Source organism: Ovis aries, chromosome 2 (genome assembly GCF_016772045.2).
Source record: "Ovis aries strain OAR_USU_Benz2616 breed Rambouillet chromosome 2, ARS-UI_Ramb_v3.0, whole genome shotgun sequence".
NCBI classification, from domain to species: Eukaryota; Metazoa; Chordata; class Mammalia; order Artiodactyla; family Bovidae; genus Ovis; species Ovis aries.
In genome coordinates this window covers 117,728,403-117,748,415 of record NC_056055.1, presented here as the reverse complement: position 1 = coordinate 117,748,415, position 20,013 = coordinate 117,728,403, and the positions used below count along the sequence as shown (strand labels likewise).

Sequence of the window (20,013 nt, the reverse complement as noted above, 5' to 3'; positions counted from 1 at the left end):
GACACTGAATTTTTACTTCTAAGTGCTTGAATTTTTTATGAACTTTTATTACCTTTGTAAAAGGTAGAAAATTCTAAAGAAAAGTTTCAAAATTAATCCCACCCAATTCTTTCCTTACCTTTCCACCCCTCCCTTCCCCCAACACTGATATATCACAGATCTCAGCCTTCCATGCGGCACAGGGTGGGAATGTGTGAATCCAGACTTTACAATTCTCTCCAAAGCTCACCTCCATGTGTTACACAGAATATACTTGTTGCCATGAATGACTGATGGAAAAAAAATGCATCTTAATGTTGCATGTGGTCTTCAGCCTGGTTGGTTAGGGAATGGTGCTGCTAACGAAGCCAAGGTTGCAAATGAGATCCACATGAAGGTTCAGTAAGTGTTATGAAGTCAGCCTGAATTTGTATTCATCATTTGTAATCTTTCTGATGACAGGACAAGATGTGGAAAAGTCAACATAAACCCATTTTAACTAGTGACCGACACCTCTTAAAAGGTAAATACTGACAGTGGGCTTCAGTCTCGATTGTATTTTGAACACATTTGTGTATATGCATAACCGCAGTTTATGTATTTCTTTGCCAGTCAACCACACTAAGTTGTGTCATCAGTTGTTTCCCAGAGAGAAAACGTAGGTCAGCCAGGTATTTGCAGCAACACTGCCTGTCTGTGGGACCAGTGTGATGGTGAGGAGTGTGGGACCACGCAGTTCTCAGCTTCTGGTATTTAATTCTCATCTTCAGCCATCACACCAAACACAAATAAAAGTAATGTGGCAGAGTGAAGGTTTCTCAGCCTTACTGTGCTTGAAGAATGATTTTTCATTTACTACTAATTTTCAGAAAAGGCAAAAATAAAAGGAGAAAATCAAAGACTGAAGAAAAACAGAGTAAGGACTTATAATGTGACCACACTGATAGTTATTATTATAATTATCTCTAAAACTGGAGAATGTGATTTTGATCTAAAGTAAAACGTCTGTTTAAAATGCTCAAATAACTCACACCACAGAGATATATCATTTTTTTGGCCTTTATATTTTTTCAAGGTATTATAAACCTAGTAGTAATAAGGTTGAGAAAGAATATTCTGCTGTATCTACGGAATATCTCAGTATATTTTATATATTCACCAAGTATAAATTTACCTAACCAGAACTCAAAAAACCAGCTAGTGATTCGTGCCTGACTCTTTGCAACCCCATGGACTATACAGTCCATGGAATTCTCTAGGCCAGAATACTGGAGTGGGTAGCTGGTCCCTTCTCCAGGAGATCTTCCCAACCCAGGGATAGAACCCAGGTCTCCCGCATTGCAGGAGGATTCTTTACCAGCTGAGCCACCAGAGAAGCCCAAGAATACTGGAGTGGGTGGGTAGCCTATCCCTTTTCCAAGGGATCTTTCTGACACAGGAATCAAACCGGCGTCTCCTGCATTACAGGCGGATTCTTTATCAGCTGAGCTACCAGGGAAGCCTAGTGATTCTCATCAAAGATTCAAATATAGTATCTATTCAAAAGCCAAACAAGCAACCAAAAAAAGGAAAAGAACAGAATTTTGGAGACAGTGCATGGGGAATAATGGAAGTGAACAACTGCCTTAAGGTAGTGCTGTGGTTCTAAGATGACAGTGGAAATAAAGTATGAGGACTTATATAAATAAAGCTTCAAAAAATAAGTCATACTTCCATTTCAGTAGAATGTTATTTATTTAAATATGGCTTACAATACAATTAATTTTATCAATGACACTTCTAAACCTAAGAATCACTACCAAAATAGGATAATCTTATATAACCCATCCCAACTCTTGATCTAGTAATCGCCTCATAAATAAACCCTTTATAATATCTTTCCTAATCAATTTCAACCTCCTCTTAAATCAAATTAACTGTTACGTTCTTTATACCCTCCATGCTTTCCCCATCTTTCCTAGCACATATATGATTTAAGCAACAAACATTTGCTTCAAGCCTACAACATGAGAAGTGCCTCTGTGTGCTTCTGGGACCCTCACAACAACCCTGTGAGGTAGGTATCATCAGCCCCACTTTACAGAGGAGGAAGCGCATCCAGAAGAGACTGACTTGCCCAGGCGCGGAGCTGGGGTTCAAAGCCAGACCTGCTGCTCTCAAGGGAGTGATGTTTAAGGCACTCTGGAGGAAAAACAAAGACTGCCCACGTAGGAACTGTAACTGTACCCAGAACTGTGGAACAGCTAGAAGGAGGTTCAGTAACATTAATGATTTCTTCTTCCTCGTCCCTTAACCACTGGAGATAGCAATTACACTATATTCTCCTATATTTTAAAGGTAACAATACACAAAGCAGAGAATTTACCCCTCTGTTTTTTTATAGAAAAAAATGACATTACAAATAAGATTTGCACACATCATTGACTATGAAAAGACATAGTGCACTTGTACTATTCTGGTACTTCTGGTAAGTGGATAGCTACAAAGAAAACATAAATGTACATCTACTGGTTACAGCAAATAACAGAAGAGTCAACTTTGCGGGGATCATGAAAGTGGGATGCTGCCCAGATAAATTATAAAACCTTTAAATCAAGGTTACTTTAAATCAAGAGAACATATCATATAACCTTTGTGCCTAAATTATAAGGAGATATATGCTGGCATCTACATGTAACTTACACACAGATTACAAATGGTACCATAGTAAGTTCCGTATCAATCTTGAAATCTGTGATAACTCTGAAATACTCTTTCCCATGCAAAAATATTTATTGTACTTATTAAATAAAATCTAAATAATAGTTCATTATAGAGTGTTTAAAACCACAATTAAACACTTTTTAAAAATACATTTTTTTATGTTTAATGATCTTTAAAAAAAAACCTTATTTTGAAAAGTTATCATCCTTAGTTTGGTCCAAATCAACCATATTTTTAATGCTACTACTGCTCTACTAAAAGCATCAAGATGTCGAAAGTTTTGCAATCTAAATTCTTTCTTAAAGGTTTTTGGGATTCTCATAAACTTTCAAAGCTAGCATGAAGATTTTAATGACAAAATATGATTATATTCTTTGTATCTATAGGAAAATTCTATACACCAATGGCAGAACTAGTAATATCACATGAAGAGACTAGTTTACCTACAGTGTCTTGCTTGTCTAATGGAGCTAAACATTTTGAATTCTATCATGTGACACTATCCAAATGTGCTCTATACTTTTAATAAAGTTACAAACCTAACTTTTCCAGTATTAAAACTTACTAAGCTGTTATCAAATGATAAAAAGATTCAGTGTTAAGGCAAATACTCTTAGTTTATTGTTCAAGGTAAAATACAACAGAAAAAGCCTGTTCTGCAGTTTCCTGGGAGGCAAATTTTGTTCTAAAGACCTTCAAATTTTAAAAAGATTATCTCTAGACTTGCATGAGCAGATGTTTTAAAATATCTGATTTTTAAAAGTTACCACTTTTAAAATTACAAACCTGTAAGAACTACCTCATGAATTAGAGTGCTACTTTTTTATGCACTATAATAATGCAGTGCTTACAGGGAACTCAAACAGGGACTCTGCAACAATCTAGAAGTGTACGGGGGGGGAGATGGGAGCAAGGTTCAGGACAGAGAGGACACGGGTGTACCTATGGCTGATTCTTGTGGATGTTTAACAGAAAACAATAAAATTCTGTAAAGCAATTATCCTTCAATAAAAAAATATATTTAAAAAAAGACTTGGAAGAGGAAAAAAATAATGCAGTGCTTACTTTAGATTATAAATGAAGATATTAAAATAGATGCTTTTAAACCAAAAATCTCCAGCTATCACTTGTATTGCTCATGAAAACAGAAATGAATAAATGAATAAATATAAATTTCTTTTCAGTGACCTTCGATGAATATGACTAGAGTGGAGTTATGAAAAACATGGTCCTTTTATTTTTGCCTTGAGAGTTCATAAAGAATTTTACAATTATTTTAATTATTAATTGTAAGGTTCCAAACAGTGTTCTTAAGTCTTAAAAACCTTTACAATCCCTTTGATGTATATGGCTATGTATTAACACAGACAATACAGAAAACAGACAGTTGACTCTTCCCAGATGTAAAGAAAGAACTCCTGAAGTACAAAAAGCTAATCCTGAGATGCTAAATTTAGTAGAGTAAACCCTTAGGATTCCCAGAGAGATTAATAAAAGTTTATTCATCTTATTTCTTAAAAAGAACATGTTTTTACCCACTACAGGTAAAAAAAAAAGTTCACTTTACACCGCTTCACTTTTATGAAAGACCTACATTAGTACAGGCATACCTCAGAGATGTTGTGGGTTTGATTTTAGAACACCACAATAAAGCAAACTACACGAACCTCTGGTGTCCCAATGCTTATGCTCACACACGCTGTGGCCTATTAAGTGTATAAGAGCAGTGTACCTAAAAACACAGTGTACATACCTTAATTAAAAACTGATGCTGTTGGAAAACGGCATGATAGGGCTTGTGCAACACAGGGTTAGAAACAGACCCTCAACGTGTGAAAAACGCTGACAGAAGGAAATCCAAAGAGGATTTCTGCTTTTACAAAAAAGGCAAAAGCATTCAAGCTTTGCAGCAAAGCCAATATAGAAGAGTGGTGTCCCTGAACAACGCAAGTGGTGCCGTCAAGCTCCTTCCTTAGGAACTACACTCAGCATCTCTGCATCAAGCCAGGGCAGCTGTGCACTGCAACCGTGAGCATCCATGCTTTGTCTCGATTTATCTTGTGCATCTGTTCCTAAGCTGTGTCCTACTTTAGGATAGTGGGGGAAACCTAGAACTACTTATAACCAGCTGAAAACTGGCAAGCTTCCCAGTTGCTGTTTTATAAAAATATCCCTGTCAATATCATTGCAGCTTGTTCAATATGTCACTGCTATTAAATCTTGGCCTCCCCCAGCTGGTTCCTACATAATCAAAGGCCACTTGGACTTAAAAGCTTTCAGGGGCGGGGGGCAGGCGGGCAGAGCAGTCACTTCCTCTGAGAACTAATCTGATGCTCACAACTAAGCCTCAATGTCATTACAAACTGATCTGACAATTACAGCTAAACCATTCTGTTCTGTTGGACAATCTCACTAAACATCTATTAAATTAAGTCATTCTGAGATCATGATAAGGTGAGACAAAAATAAGGTCCTGCACAAACCACAAAATACCAAATGTCCCTCTTATGCTAAAAGAATGACAGCCCTCACGTCCTTAAACCCTCGTCCCAATAACCCAGTCCAAAGCCTATAATATAATCTTTATAAGATCCTCTTACTAAGACACCTCAAATTCCCTAAGGCCTATGTTCTTTGCTGTGAAGAGTAATAAATAAACTTGTTAAACTACAGGTATGTTTCTGGTGGTCTCTGACTGCAGGTATACTTGTCAATATTAACTGCAGAATAAAAACAGACTAAGTCTTCTAGGGTTACAAAATGACTCTAAAACATGGGTATTAAACACTCTAAAACATGAGTATTAATACTCATTTCATTATTCATAAGGAAGGCCACTTTGGATGATTTTGGTGTAAGATTTCTTCCATGTTGCTTTTAATGTCAAAACCATGCTAAAATGTGTTGAAGAATTCAGATAAAAAGCATTACTGCTAGTCATACTGAGAAGGCATAGAAGAAACCAGTCTAGCCAAGCTGATTAGCAGAATGAGCAGGAGTTTATCAAGAGTCATTTCAAGTGGAGGCATACCCAAGTGTCTGGGTACATCGAGATTCAAAAGTAGTTTAAAACCTAAGATCCCATGGGAATACACACCAATAATAAAACCAAAGGTATATAAGGAAAAGGTGGAAGAAAATAACTCTTGCTTGCTTTTTTTAAAACAACAGTGCTCACCATAACTACTGGAAAAACCTGGATAACAGGTTAGCTATGAGAAGAAAATGAAGATTTTAATATGTACTTTCAAACTGAAAGATTTTTTTAAATGTGTGAAAAACTCTCACTTCGCAGCTGAATGTTATTTTCGTAAGAATTAATCTGCCAATTTAGAACAAGCAAGTTTCTATAATAGAAACAAATCTACTACAGACACTAAAATGAGAATTCTGTCAAAAAATATTTTAAAGTTAATCTATTCATAACTGTATGTTTAACACAGAAGTTAAAAACTATTAAGTCTTGAAGAACCTGAGGATAATAATAATAATAATAATAAAAAAAGAAGTTTCTGAACCAAAGAAAAAAACAGAAAATATCTTTTAATTTGTCAATTATAAAATCTGCTTTTCAAAAAAATAGCCATATATACCGAAACAAACAAACAAAAAATCAGGCATTACTTACTTTCCAGATAAAACTGGAAGATTATCATGTCTAGGGTTGGGGACAGAGGTGAGTGCATGCGGTTCCCCAGGCATCTACTGTGTCCTCCCTGGCAGCAGAAGACGCGCCAGGGACTTCAGTCGTGAGGCCTCAAACATGGAAGTCGCTGTCTGCAAAGGCACGTCATTCCGTAGGGACGTGCACTGTGCAGGCATTCTGATCGAGAAGAAACACTTTCACCACCACTGCCGCCTATCTGTGTGCCATACACGTTACAATCTGATTCCCCTTGTCAGATTTACTTCTTGCAGGCCATGAAAACTCAGTTACTCGACAAGCAGGACAAGCAATGATTTACACTTATCTGAGGGGATCATGCAGTTAAAAACACAACTTCTATATATCAATAAAAAATGTTCAAAAGCATGTAATGCCAGTGTAACTTACAGTAGGAAAAGGAAGCTTGTGGTCTCCCTTGGTCCACATGGTAAATGAGTCCACAATGTTTAGAGAATATTGGTAAATACTCATGTTACATTTTATTTAGTTTTATATCCTTTCACCAACATTTGTACCAGAGTATTAGAAGTAATCCAAGAAGGCTGACTGTTCCACTAAATCCAATCTCCTCTGTAAATCTCTTCTACATTTCTTTCAAGAAATGTGGATTAATCACCCATTGGATTTTAACACATTTATTCAAATGTGACTGTAAAATGATGATGAAGGAAACATCACAATACTGATTACTATTCTTTTTAGTCTAGACCTTAACAACAGTGCCAAGCCTTGTCCCTTTCAAGCATTACAGTCCTTGGCGAGCCTCCACCAGGACTAAAATTCTCCTCTAACATAGTGAGTTTGTTAATACCCATCATACCACAGGCTTCAATCTCTAATATCCAATTCCCAAAATCAGAACTGTATCATCATATTTCCTCACGGTGGGAGGACAGAAAATTTTTCTTTTTAAAAATATGGTCCAAAACATAAAGGGAAAAACTACATTTAAAACACTGAATTGAAAAGGTTAATTAGAGTAACATTTATGTAACATTTAATGATGTTTCTGCTAGAATTTAATAAACCAAATAACTTGCCTAGCATATACTCTTGAATGTTTGTTTTAATAAACATTTTATTTTTACCCAGAACACCCTTGGTGATTTATATTTGTATGATATATTAAAACATAAAATCTGTAAAACTAAAAATATCCTCAAAAATTAGATTGACAAGCCACTTGAAAACCATGTAAATCAAACAGTTTCCATAAATCTCTGAGAACTAAATAAAATGACCTGATTTGACCATTACAAAAAATATGTAAAATATTAAAAACACCAAACTTTTGGTTGAAGTATTTCAAAACATTCAGGGCCTACTATCCAGCATCAGTGGCTCCGTCATGTCTGACTTATTGCAACCCATGAACTGTAGCCTACCAGACTCCTTGTTCCATGGGATTTTCCAGGCAGAATACTGGAATGGGTTGCCATTTCCTTCTTCAGGGGATCTTCCCAAACCAGGGATCAAATCAAACTCCCCCACTGCAGACAGACTCTACTGTCTGAGTCACTAGGGAAGGCCCAAAGTACAGGCATTAGCTGGGAGAGAACACTACAGGCAGGGCCTACAGAGAATATTACAAGTGAGCACTGTACAAGTGAGCACCTCAAGAGAGAAGCAGGGTTTACATTCATAAATCATGGAACTTACAATGCTCTTTAACTTCTAATATGTCCTATAACATCATCCTGTTTGCTCACTTTACCAGCTGGGCCCATATCTGCTCTACCTTATGTAAAGATTTAGCTCCTACCCAGCAAACAAGCCTTACCCCAGCCAGTCTGTTGTCACCTGCCAAGTTGGACTGGACAGGAACAGAGCATGATCAGGAAGCCCAAACAGATGATATTAATTTCTGTGTTTAAGTCTTGTCTATTGTGACAAAAAAAATATGTGGAATATTCCTTCCCCAAGACTTCTAACTTACTGCTGGTGACATTACTCATCAAAGATGACCAAAAAATGACACTTTACTAGGGCTATCACTAGCTCGCCCAACTTTATTACATTGCTAAATGGAGTCTGAAGTTTAAAACTGTGATCAATTTGGTCATTACGTAAAATACCTGTTCTTTCCCCAGAGAAAAATAAATGCTGTCTTGATGAAGCTGTCTAGACACCAATTACCACAGTCTACTGCAATGTGATAAACAGTGAAGACTGAATAACTTCAGTTATTTTTCAGTTATTCAGCACTCTGAATTGGTTCACCATGGGACCAGGCCAATTTACAAAATGTCTGAAAAAAATAAAAGAACTAGGGAAATGCTGAAAATGCAGCTTAAGTGTAAAGATCATGACGTGTACCCGCAGAAGAATCAAGCACAGAATCTTGAACAGTGGGCAGTCATTAGACACTCAGTTCATCTACTAGAAACAGAACCTTGAAGTGTTTCCATGTGTTCGTGCTCAGTTGCATCTGACTCTGTGATGCCACAGACTGTACCTCACCAGGCTCCTCTGTCCATAGGATTCTTCTGGAAATAATACTGAAGTGGGAAGATCTCCTCCAGGGGATCTTCCTTGACCCAGGGATTGAACCTGAGTCTTCTGTGTCTCCTTCACTGGCAGGCAGATTCTTTACCACTGAGCCCCCTAGGAACCCCTTGAATGTTTCCATATGAGATCCTGAAAAATCCAATTCTAAGTGCTGAGTTTTTTATACCTGATAACATTGGAAAATCATGACAACTGTGTTTAAACAAGTACTTCTATTTATGGATGACCTGTAAATAAAACCTGTACTACTGAAACACCAATGACAATGGCTGGAAAACATTTAACAAGAAAAGTAAAATACACTTCTGAAACAACCATTTTTGTGCTTAACTAGGCAGAGCTAGGAAAACAGATTCTGAAATTGGCTTTGAAACTGACAGATAGCATTCACTGAACACTTGTTATGGCACTAGTGCGTCTTCTGAATTAACCCATTTAATTCTCACCACTTAATAAGGTCGGCACTATTATTAATCCCCATTATACACACGAGGATACCAAAGCAATGTGACTCACACAGCTGCTAACAGCTAAAACTGTGACCAACATTTAGATTCCAGAGCCTGTGATTTTGGTAATACATAATACTATCTCTTTATGAACTAAGTTTTGTTATGTAACAGGAAACTAGTAAATGGAAAATTAGTAAAAATGAAAAACTAGTAAAATCAGAAAAAGTAAACAGACATTTTCAAAAGGCTACAGAAACAAAATGAGGAAAAGAAATTAAGAAAGCTTAACACAAGAGAAGGTGAGATGACCGAAACTACAAATCAACAAAACAAAGAATAGTGGGGGAAAAGGAAAATAACTGAATGAAAATACCTTAGTCTAAACTACTTAATAAAAGGCTTAGGTGGAAAAGAAGCATGAAAGAATCATTAGAATGCTGAAAATACTCTGTACCTTGATCTAAGAGGTAGTTACAGATGAATGTTTAAGTATGTAAAAATACCTCATAATGTAAACTTAAGATCTGTATACTTTATACACGTATGTATAATGATTTAAGAGTATAAATACTTCTAAATATCTCTAAAAACATGAGGTGGTTTTGAGGTTCTATTTACTACTTCAAACAATAGGACTAATTAAATGATCTACCGTCTTACCAAAAGTATTTTTAGAGCAAAGTGGCAGTATCTTGGCATGGGACTTACCCTACCCAATTTAACCCTTGATAATGAATGTATCTATATGCTTGATTTTCAGGCTTTTGGGTCTGCCTTTAAACAAGAAACTACAGGAAACAGACAATCTAATCCAGGTTAATTATTTTCAAATAGAACCATCCACCTGAAGAAGCAGTGCCTTCTAAAATCTCCCTAACAGCTGGCAAAGCTAAAAATGGCAAAATTTCAGCAAAGGAAAGCCTAATAGTTCACATAATAGCCCATTATCTTATCTTTCTTTAAAAAGAAAAAAAAAAAAAGCTTCCATAATTAACTCCAAATATGAAGTCCTAGGGCTTTCCAGGTGACACTACTGATTAAAAAACAGCCTGCCAATGCAAGAGACGTAAGAGATCCAAGTTCAATCCCTGGGGTTCGGAAGATTCCCTGGAGGAGGGCATGGCAACCCACTCCAGTATACTTGCCTAGAGAATCCTATGGACAGAGGAGCCTAGAGGGCTGCAAAGCATCGTGAAGGTTGCAAAGAGTTGGATACTTCTGAAGTGACTTAGTACACACGATGATGTCCTAATTTTTTTCCCTATCTCCTTTATAGAGCTATATACAAAAAATCCAATCCTCAGTTCAGTTCAGTCGCTCAGTCGTGTCCGACTCTTTGCAACCCCATGAGATCACAGCACGCCAGGCCTCCCTGTCCATCACCAACTCATGTCCATTGAGTCAGTGATGCCATCCAGCCATCTCATCCTCGGTCGTCCCCTTCTCCTCCTGCCCCCAATCCCTCCCAGCATCAGAGTCTTTTCCAATGAGTCAACCCTTTGCATGAGGTGGCCAAAGTACTGGAGCTTCAGCTTTAGTATCATTCCTTCCAAAAGAACACCCAGGGCTGATCTCCTTTAGAATGGACTGGTTGAATCTCCTTGCAGTCCAAGGGACTCTCAGGAGTCTTCTCCAATACCACAGTTCAAAAGCATCAATTTTTCGGCGCTCAGCTTTCTTCACAGTCCAACTCTCATATCTATACATGACCACTGGAAAAACCCCATAGCCTTGACTAGATGGACCTTTGTTGGCAAAGTAATGTCTCTGCTTTTCAATATACTATCTAGGTTGGTCATAACTTTTCCTCCAAGGAGTAAGCATCTTTTAATTTCATGGCTGCAGTCACCATCTGCAGCAATTTTGGAGCCCAAAAAAAAGAAAGTCTGACACTGTTTCCCCATCTATTTGCCATGAAGTGATGGGACCAGATGCCATGATCTTCATTTTCTGAATGTTGAGATTTAAGCCAACTTTTTCACTCTCCACTTTCAATTTCATCAAGAGGCTTTTTAGTTCCTCTTCACTTTCTGCCATAAGGGTGGTGTCATCTGCATATCTGAGGTTATTGATTATTTCTCCCGGCAATCTTGATTCCAGCTTGTGCTTCTTCCAGCCCAGCGTTTCTCATGATGTACTCTGCATATAAGTTAAATAAGCAGGGTGACAATATACAGCCTTGACATACTCCTTTCCCTGTTTGGAACCAGTCTGTTGTTCCATGTCCAGTTCTAACTGTTGCTTCCTGACGTGCATACAGGTTTCTCAGGAGGCAGATCAGGTGGTCTGCTACTCCCATCTCTTTCAGAATTTTCCAGTTTATTGTGATCCACACAGTCAAATCCAATCCTACTCCCATACAAAAGCCTTTAAATATTTGAAGATAACAAAAACTTTTCTTCAGATTATCTTATCCAAGCTGAATACTAAACTTCCCTGTACTTTCCTGCATGATTTCCAGACCCTTCTCCATCTAATCATCTCCCATGATAACTATGGCCCATCATTCTGAAGGACTTCACTGGTGACTCAGTCATAAAATCTAACTACAATGCCTGCAGTGCAGGAGACATGGGTTTGATTCCTGTGGGTCAGTAAGATACCCTGAAGAAGGAAAGGGCAACTCACTCCAGTATTCTTGCCTAGGAAATCCCTTGGACAGAGAAGCCTGGTGGGCTCTAGTCCATGTGGTCACAAAAAGGTTGCACACGACTTAAGAGACTGAACACACACACACACACACACACACACACACACACACGTATCATTCTGAAACATACATTTTTTTTACAAGTGAGGGATGGCATGAAACCTCAAGAATTCACACCTATCAGCTAAAACCCATGGTTATTTTTACATGAACTCTCATATACCAATCTAGTAAACTCCAGAATTGAGACAGAAAACCTAAATACAGAAATTTACATTTATCTCTACTTAAAATTTTATACAATAATATGCTATTCACTAGGTTTAAGATGACACTATCCGTTCTCTCTAGATGAGAATTGCTGCCTACAGTTGTGAATCACCTGTTAACTTGCAAAAGCTATCTTAATAAAGTATTAAACAGCAGAGAGGCCAATTAAAGGATCTTGCAGCGCTTTCTGCATACATGCCTCACAGATAACAAACATCCAATGAACTTTTCTGGAAATAACAGTTAGTCCTACAGGTTAATTCAAAAGACTGACTACGGTTTGAAAAAATTCCTTTATCTCCCCCTTTGGTAATTCTATAAAACTAGGTTTGTTTTAGCATGACCCATTTCTATTCCAAACCACTGGTTTTCAATGCAAACAGTAATGTCCCTAATAAGCATTCTGTAAAGACTTTTCTTCTCAGAGTCTGTTTGGATATGCACTGGTACCTTTTTTAAAAAAAGTTTTATATGTATGGATTATTATCAATAAATTTCATTTCAGAAAAGTAAAACTATTTATTTTTAAAAAGCAATTAGTAGGCTTTACAGGACTAAGACCAACTACTCTAACCTTTGGTGACTCCTGGTATCACAAATTACTTTTGTTTTATATAAGAAGCTTCTGTTGCAGATAAAATATTGAGCTCCCAGGTACGATGTCTCTTGGACTCACCTTAGTACTCTTTGGGCTTCCCTGACAGCTCAGTTGGTAAAGAATCCACCTGCAATGCAGGAGATCCTGGTTCAATTCCTGGGTCAGGGAGATCCGCTGGAGAAGGGATAGGCCACCCACTCCAGTATCCTTGGGCTTCCCTGTGGCTCAGCTGATAAAGAATCCACCTGCAATGCGGGAGACCTGGGTTTGATCCCTGGGTTGGGAGGATCCCCTGGAGAAGGGAAAGGCTACCCACTGCAGCATCCTGGCCTGGAGAATTCCACGGACTGTAGAGTCCATGGGGTAGCAACGAGTCGGACATGACTGAGCACCTTCCACTTTAGTACTCTTCGGTCTGCATTCATCTCGATTTCCCTCAGTACTTCCTGTTTTAACGTGGCAGAGTACTTACGATTTAAACAGCGGCAACTTAGCCACTTTTAAAGTTATCTAACCTAAATTGGATCTCAGCACCGTATCTGTACCTTTGCCTGTTCAGAACTGCGAAGGGGCATGCACAGTGAGGACAGGGCTATCACACAGCAGCACACTGGGCTGCACGCTGGCACAGAAGCTCTGCCAGTCCCTGCGCAGAGGCACCTTGTGGTGGCTGGGCCCTTCTTGGGGCTCCCTAGAAACCAATTCAATACTTAGAAACATCAAATTAAAGCAGATACACTTCATTAGGATAACGCAAGTAACATGACATTCTAAAACCAGGCTAAGAAGGTAAAGTTCTCTCAGAGAGAACTATATTAAAATATATTCACTGAAAAAGAAAAAAAAAAGCCTCAGCAGATTGATTTTGAGTCATAATCATGTGTTTTGGACAAATTAAGACTATTTTATGACACAATCTGTAAAAAAAAAAAAAAAAAGGATAAATAATCAAGAAACTAACATTTCTTCCTTTAAATAGAAATTCTTAGTCTCTTTTAACTAAAGAGATCACAGCACTGTAGGTGCTTCTTAGAAATTCCCAAGATCTGATTTAAATCAAATTTTAAGATGGATTTCAGATATATAATAAAAGTGAGTAAAGGAAGAAAGTGACTATGAAAAAAACAGTATTTGTTTTTGTACTTGGACCAGGGAGTAACCTCATTCACTGTCAAACAACTTACTTGTGGTGATACCATATTTTAATTATACTAGTTTTATTAAAGGATCTACCCACTGAAAATGAAGATGCCAAAAGCATATTATATCCTTACTTTTATCAGCTCTTTCCAGTGTCCTGAATTTTAATTTAAAAAACTATAAAAATCTTGATCATCCGAGCTCTAGAGGGTAACTAATTCACTGGCAAACAGAAACTTAAGCCTCAGTCAAACTGAAGCAGACAATTACAGAGTATTTACTAAATGCAAAGATAAAAACTGACCGCCTAGATGACAAGTCATAGTGATTTGTTGCTGTCAAAAAACTGGAATCTCTATACACAGAAGAATGTCTGGAAATTACTCTCAATTAAAATACAGAATGACTGTAACAGTGTGCAGCCCTTGCATCCCAAGAAAGCCAAGATCTATTTTCAACAAGTTTTTGGAACATATGTGCAATTTTTTAAATAAGTACAGAGTTAGAACAAAGCTCAGTATAAAAACCTAAAACAACACTGTAAAACATGAATGGACCACAGTAAATGAATATTTCAGGATTCTCCTAATTTCTTCAAATAATTTGCTTTAGACATACATATTAAGTCTTCTTGCCTCTCATGATATACCCAGATAATTATTTATGTAGGAAAACATACCATGATCCAGTCTGTTCAGGGGAGCAGGGGGAAAAGAGCCTTCAATAAACGCATCCTCAAAATAAGGAAACACAGGGAAAACAGGTCTCAACCAACATATTTATGGGCCTACATGAATGACTGGATGATTATACAAGATGTGCCCTAAGTTCTTTTAATATTAAAACATGCTATGTTCGTGAAAGGAGTTATTCTGCTACAGGCTTTTTTTTTTTTGCTACAGGCTATTTTAAAGGAAGCTGAGTATTTGCTTTTCATCTTGGGGAGAACACAAAGGATTCTGTGGAATGTTTTGTACAAATACATAAAGGTCCCTTAATTGCAAACTTCATGGTTTGCCAATTTTAAATAAAACATTACCAATAAAAAAGCATCAGAAACTTTTTTGAACACTCAAGACTTTGTAAATATGTCTTTACACAGTTCAGAAACACACTGCCAAACCAAAAGATCTTCACAGAGGGGCTTATCTCATTAAAGAACCAGTCACATGCAGTCAGGCAGAGATACACAGAGACTTACCAAAAATACTAACAGTATTCTTTTCTTATGCTGTGTGTACTCAGGGGTTCATTTTCTCTCCATGAATGGTGTATTTTAAAACTGAAAACAGATCTTACCTCCTGAGTAAGCCTCAGTATAACTCCTTATGTCCATGTTTATTTATTTAACCCAGTGATATGGCTTGTAACTCGTTTGCAGTTTGAACTATCCATTGTGATTGAAAACTTAGACCCTATATGGACAGCTTTAAAGTAGAATGGCAAAATAAAATTGAGAATCTATAGTTCTCTCTACCCAATACTTCTCTTCTTTCCCTGCAAAAGCCTTTATTCTACAATTTGATCATCACAACTCAGGAAGACATTACTTTTAAAACATAAAAGAGGCAGTTTAACATAACGCTTCAGAGTATGAACTCTAGAGTTGAGATAAGAGGGGTTCAAATCTGAGACTCACCTCTTACAAGTTATATGACCTTGGGGAAGTTCCCTTTTTTTGAAAACGTGGAACAAACTATTCTTATCTCATAGGAGTATTGGTAAGATTAAATGAACTACTTAGAATAAGTGTAATGTGTCAGTTACTGTTGCTAAAATCAAGAAGGTAAAACAGTTCATACTAAAGCTAGTAAACTAGATTCTTTTTAATAGTATATATTATGCTGGCAGACTAGTCCATGGGGTCACTAAGAGTCAGATACAACTAAGCACAAAAAAATAAAATTTCACTTCTCATTAAAATTAGCTACAGTATTCTTATTGATTCTGTATCTCCAATCTTTCTCCTTTTCACTTCAGTCACAAATGATCTGTTTCTAACTATATTTATAACAGCACACTTCTAAGACTCTGGCTCTCGCTGACTCTTTCCCCCAACACCCAACATTCTAAGTCTGTGAAAACAAACTTTGAGCAGCATGAGGGTGGGAAGACATCACACTTTATTTTTTAAAATGTGTCCTACCTATGATAGCATGAATGCAATATATGCTCACTAATAAACGGATTTTAATGCCTCTATTTCACTCGAAGTCAAGTGCATGAACACCTAGAGGCTCATTTATGTATTCTTGGTGCTTAAAGGTTATTTTAATCCCAGTCCCTAAATTGAGTGCTGTTATTCATACTAGGGAAGAAAGATAAATGTGTGTAAATTATGCTGATTTGCATGTGCTTTGGAAATGAGTGGGTATACACATGGTATTTCTCAATGCTGCAATATATTCAACTTCACAAGTGTTTCCTTTTCCCCTCTATGGAACAAATATGACAACCTCAAAGCAGCAAATGTGACAATAGATCGATGCCCATTTAAACATTAAAAATACTGATTATTTTCTCTTGCGTAACGTCTTCTTTAACCAAGAAGCGTAAGAACAATCTCAGTAAGGACACTCACTAAAAGAGCAACTGTAAATTCTGTACTCAAAAGTACCATATAATGGCCTCTGCCACACACAGGGATCCTGTAAGCTTACAGCTACAAGACATTAGGAAGATACGAGAGCTGTCTTCAGATACTTGAAGGGCTGCCATGTAGAAGAGTTCGGATTTAATTTTTTGTGCTCCAGAAGGCAGGACAAGTTTAAGAAAGCAGGCTTCTGATTTAAAAAAGACCTTTCTGAAAACTGGGGCTCTTTTGAGAGGTTCATGTGAGGTAGTGAATATTGTACGGGCTTCTCTGGTGGCTCAGTGGTGAAAAATCTGCCTGCCAATGCAAGACACTTGGGTTCAATCCCTAGGTAAGGAAGATCCTCTGGAGGAGGAAATGGCTACCCACTCTAGTATTCTTGCATGAGAAACCCCAAGGGCAAAGGAGCCTGGTGAGCTACAGTCCATAGGGTCACAAAGAGTCGGACACAACTGAGCGACTAACCACGCACATAGGAAATACTGTATCACTAAAAATGTTTTGTGGGTAGAAAAATGGTTTGGGGGAATCATGTGGGAAAGTATTCGATAAACAGCTGGACTATGTGCTCACAAATATCCCCTTCAATCAAAATGTTGTTGGATTTTCTTAACTTAGTACCAAGTGATGGATGGTCTGATGCACAGCACTAACATGCCATGGAGTGTGCTTACCTGCCTGACATCATAGAGCCTGTCGTACCTTTATAAAGGGCAAGAGACCTTTTAAAAGCCTCCTATTTGCTTAACTTGCGGATTCAATTTTCTATGACTAGAACTAAATTAAATTCACTTCACTTTTTTAAGAATTTCACCTCATCCCTTGAGACAACTTGAGTTCCATAGTCCCCTGATCCCCAACCCACCAAGTGAATAGGAAAATTATGACAACACTGGTTTCGTTACTTTATAATCATGTCTAAAATTCAGAAAATTTAGAAAAATGAGGAATGATAGTTTTCTGTCAGATAATTAGAACCTAACAGCCCATCCACTACACCAGGTCCACTATCAGAAGTGCCCCTTATGTGGTATAAGTAACTTGGTTGACTGTATTTCTATTTCTCATGTACTCACTAAGGCACTAAGAGAAAAGTCATGACCATAAAGCAAATATAACACTGTTTACAGGAAGACCCCAAAACAAGTAAGCTAGAATACAGGTCCTAGAAGCACATGGAGGTTCACTGCACTTTTGTTCATTTTTAAATATTCATAGTAAAAACTTAAAAGAATATCCACATAAAATATACAGTTCAACTCTCAATTAATAGACATGATACTGGTGTTTTTTTTAAGCTATATGAAGAACAGGTAATGATTCAGCATTCATGGAATTTTATCCAAATTCACCTGGACTCAAATCTGAAAATATTTAACTGCTTAATTAATACCTAACTTACACTCTAAATCTCAGAAGAATCAAGTTCTTAAGCACTGTTTAGAAACAGTTTCATTAATAAAACTGAGTAACACTTCATTGGCACTTGAGGTTAAAAACACTATCTTATATTAGTTTTTCTTCTTTATTTAACACAAGATGCACAGTGGTATTATATCAGACTTCATGGTTATTATAGTCTAGGCCATTGTAAAAGTAATGGTTTTGATCCTTTAGAATTATACCAATACATAAAATTATTTGGTCTCCTCTATATTTATTAGGATTTTCAAAGTCTAGAAAAAGCTATCACTGTTTACCAGCTAAGACTTCTCATAGTAGAATTAGGATAGGTGTCAAGTGATAGGAAGCTAGTCCTGGCTCTGAACTTATTTAACCTTGACTATTTCACTTAATCTCCTGGGTCTTGGTGCTCATCCATAAAAGAACACAGATTAGATGATTTCAAAGGCTCCATCTAGTTTCTGAAGTTGTCAATATTATGACCTCATCATGAGTATACCCCTTCAATAGGATAGGTACAATATCCTTATTCTAGCTATCACGATACATTACTGTGGATAAAACCCACAAAATGTGCAAAGCCAGGAATGTTTACAAATTCTGATTAAAAAAATATACTGGCTTGAAATATGGGTTAAATATCAAGAACACTAAACTTCTTGTCTAGAAAGCATCAACTCTATATGCTGTAAATAAAACTCTGAAAAGGTGTGAGAAACAAGTCAAGCAAGATAACTCACTCCACCAACTCTTGAACAAAAAAGGGCAATCTCTGAATAGTAATTTCTTGACACCCAATGTCTGCGGCACCCATTCTCTCACTATGCATGTATGTGTCAGAGGAAGATGATACTTTTATGGCATAATGGAATCAAGAGTATGGAAGACAATGTACTCTTCGTTAATACCTGAGGAAACTACCTTCCTAGAATAATAAACCAAGATGTACGTAAATGTTTTTTGTGTCAATATTTATACTGAACATATAAAACACACAGTTAATTCCTTAACTCTAAGACTATTAAATTCACATCAATAGTGCTGATGTACTACTGTGAGTTATTTCAACAACTCTACCTTAGAAAACTAAGTTAATCCAAGTGAAAATATGGATTTCTTTTCTAGGATAGAGTAATTCACAGATGTTAGTTTATAACTATGAAATCAATAAAAGTAAATAAAAATCCCTTCAATACGTAGTAACAAATGAGCCATGTAGTATAAATGTGGTATACTGAAAAACCACCTCCTTTCAGAAATACCAATATTGAGAAGTGTAGCTACTGAGACTTTGGTTAATGCCTATTTAAAAAGGAATGTCAGAAGAATGTGAGTTATATAAATAAAATTATAGTGTCAATATGTTGGAGAAAGCCATCCTGGGTACAAGGCAGGAGATGTGTGTGTATTTAATTTATAGCTCAAAATATTAACAGTAAAAATAGACAAAAAGTGATTGTGAACCAGGAAGGGTTCAGGTTTCTTTGAAGAGCCTGGTTGAGATGGTGTGCATGTGAAACAACTGAATGAAGCTGTAAGCTGGTATTGTGGTACTGCGATGATTTAAACCACAAATGCCTTCCCTATTTAAATATTCCAATCAGTACTGTTAGGGCACGTACCTCGGAGAATTCTTTCCTCATGGCAACGAAGAAAGTCCCAGATTCTAACAGTGCCGTCATCAGAGCATGTAGCAAATTTATTATCCGTGGGTGAGAAACTGTTACGTGAAGACACACAGCAGGGGAAAGAAGTCAGCATTTCACAGGTTATCTGCGCATCTCAGACAGGGAAAAATAAAACACTGCGCTGCGCAATAAACAGGAGAGGGAAGCATCCAACAGTGAAGGGCCTTAAAGAGAGTGCTGTTAGCTAACATAACCTATCTCAACAAAAGAATAATTCACAGTAGCTGCTTCTTAGTTTCCAATCATCGATATTCAGAGAATTTAATGAGGGTATTATTAGTACTAATGCTATCCAGACTCCCCACAGTACAGTATTTCCAATGGTATCCACAGAAAACATAGAGCTGATTAAGTATATAAC

At 37.1% G+C, this 20,013-nt stretch overlaps 1 protein-coding gene across 12 annotated transcripts in view; it reads right to left on the bottom strand.

Annotated features, from left to right (window-relative positions):
• The window catches only part of WDR33 (WD repeat domain 33), a 114,510-nt gene that overhangs the window by 35,566 nt on the left and 58,931 nt on the right, over positions 1-20,013 (bottom strand). For 6 of the 12 annotated variants that reach the window (XM_004004489.6, XM_012130457.5, XM_012130478.5 and 3 more), the window contains exon 7: positions 19,587-19,684. In XM_004004489.6, coding sequence (XP_004004538.1) covers positions 19,587-19,684 — 98 coding nt within the window. Of the gene's footprint in view, positions 1-1,694; positions 13,073-19,586; positions 19,685-20,013 lie in introns of those variants that run through there. The other 6 variants (XR_009599577.1, XR_009599578.1, XM_060411076.1 and 3 more) reach the window with 6 other exon arrangements.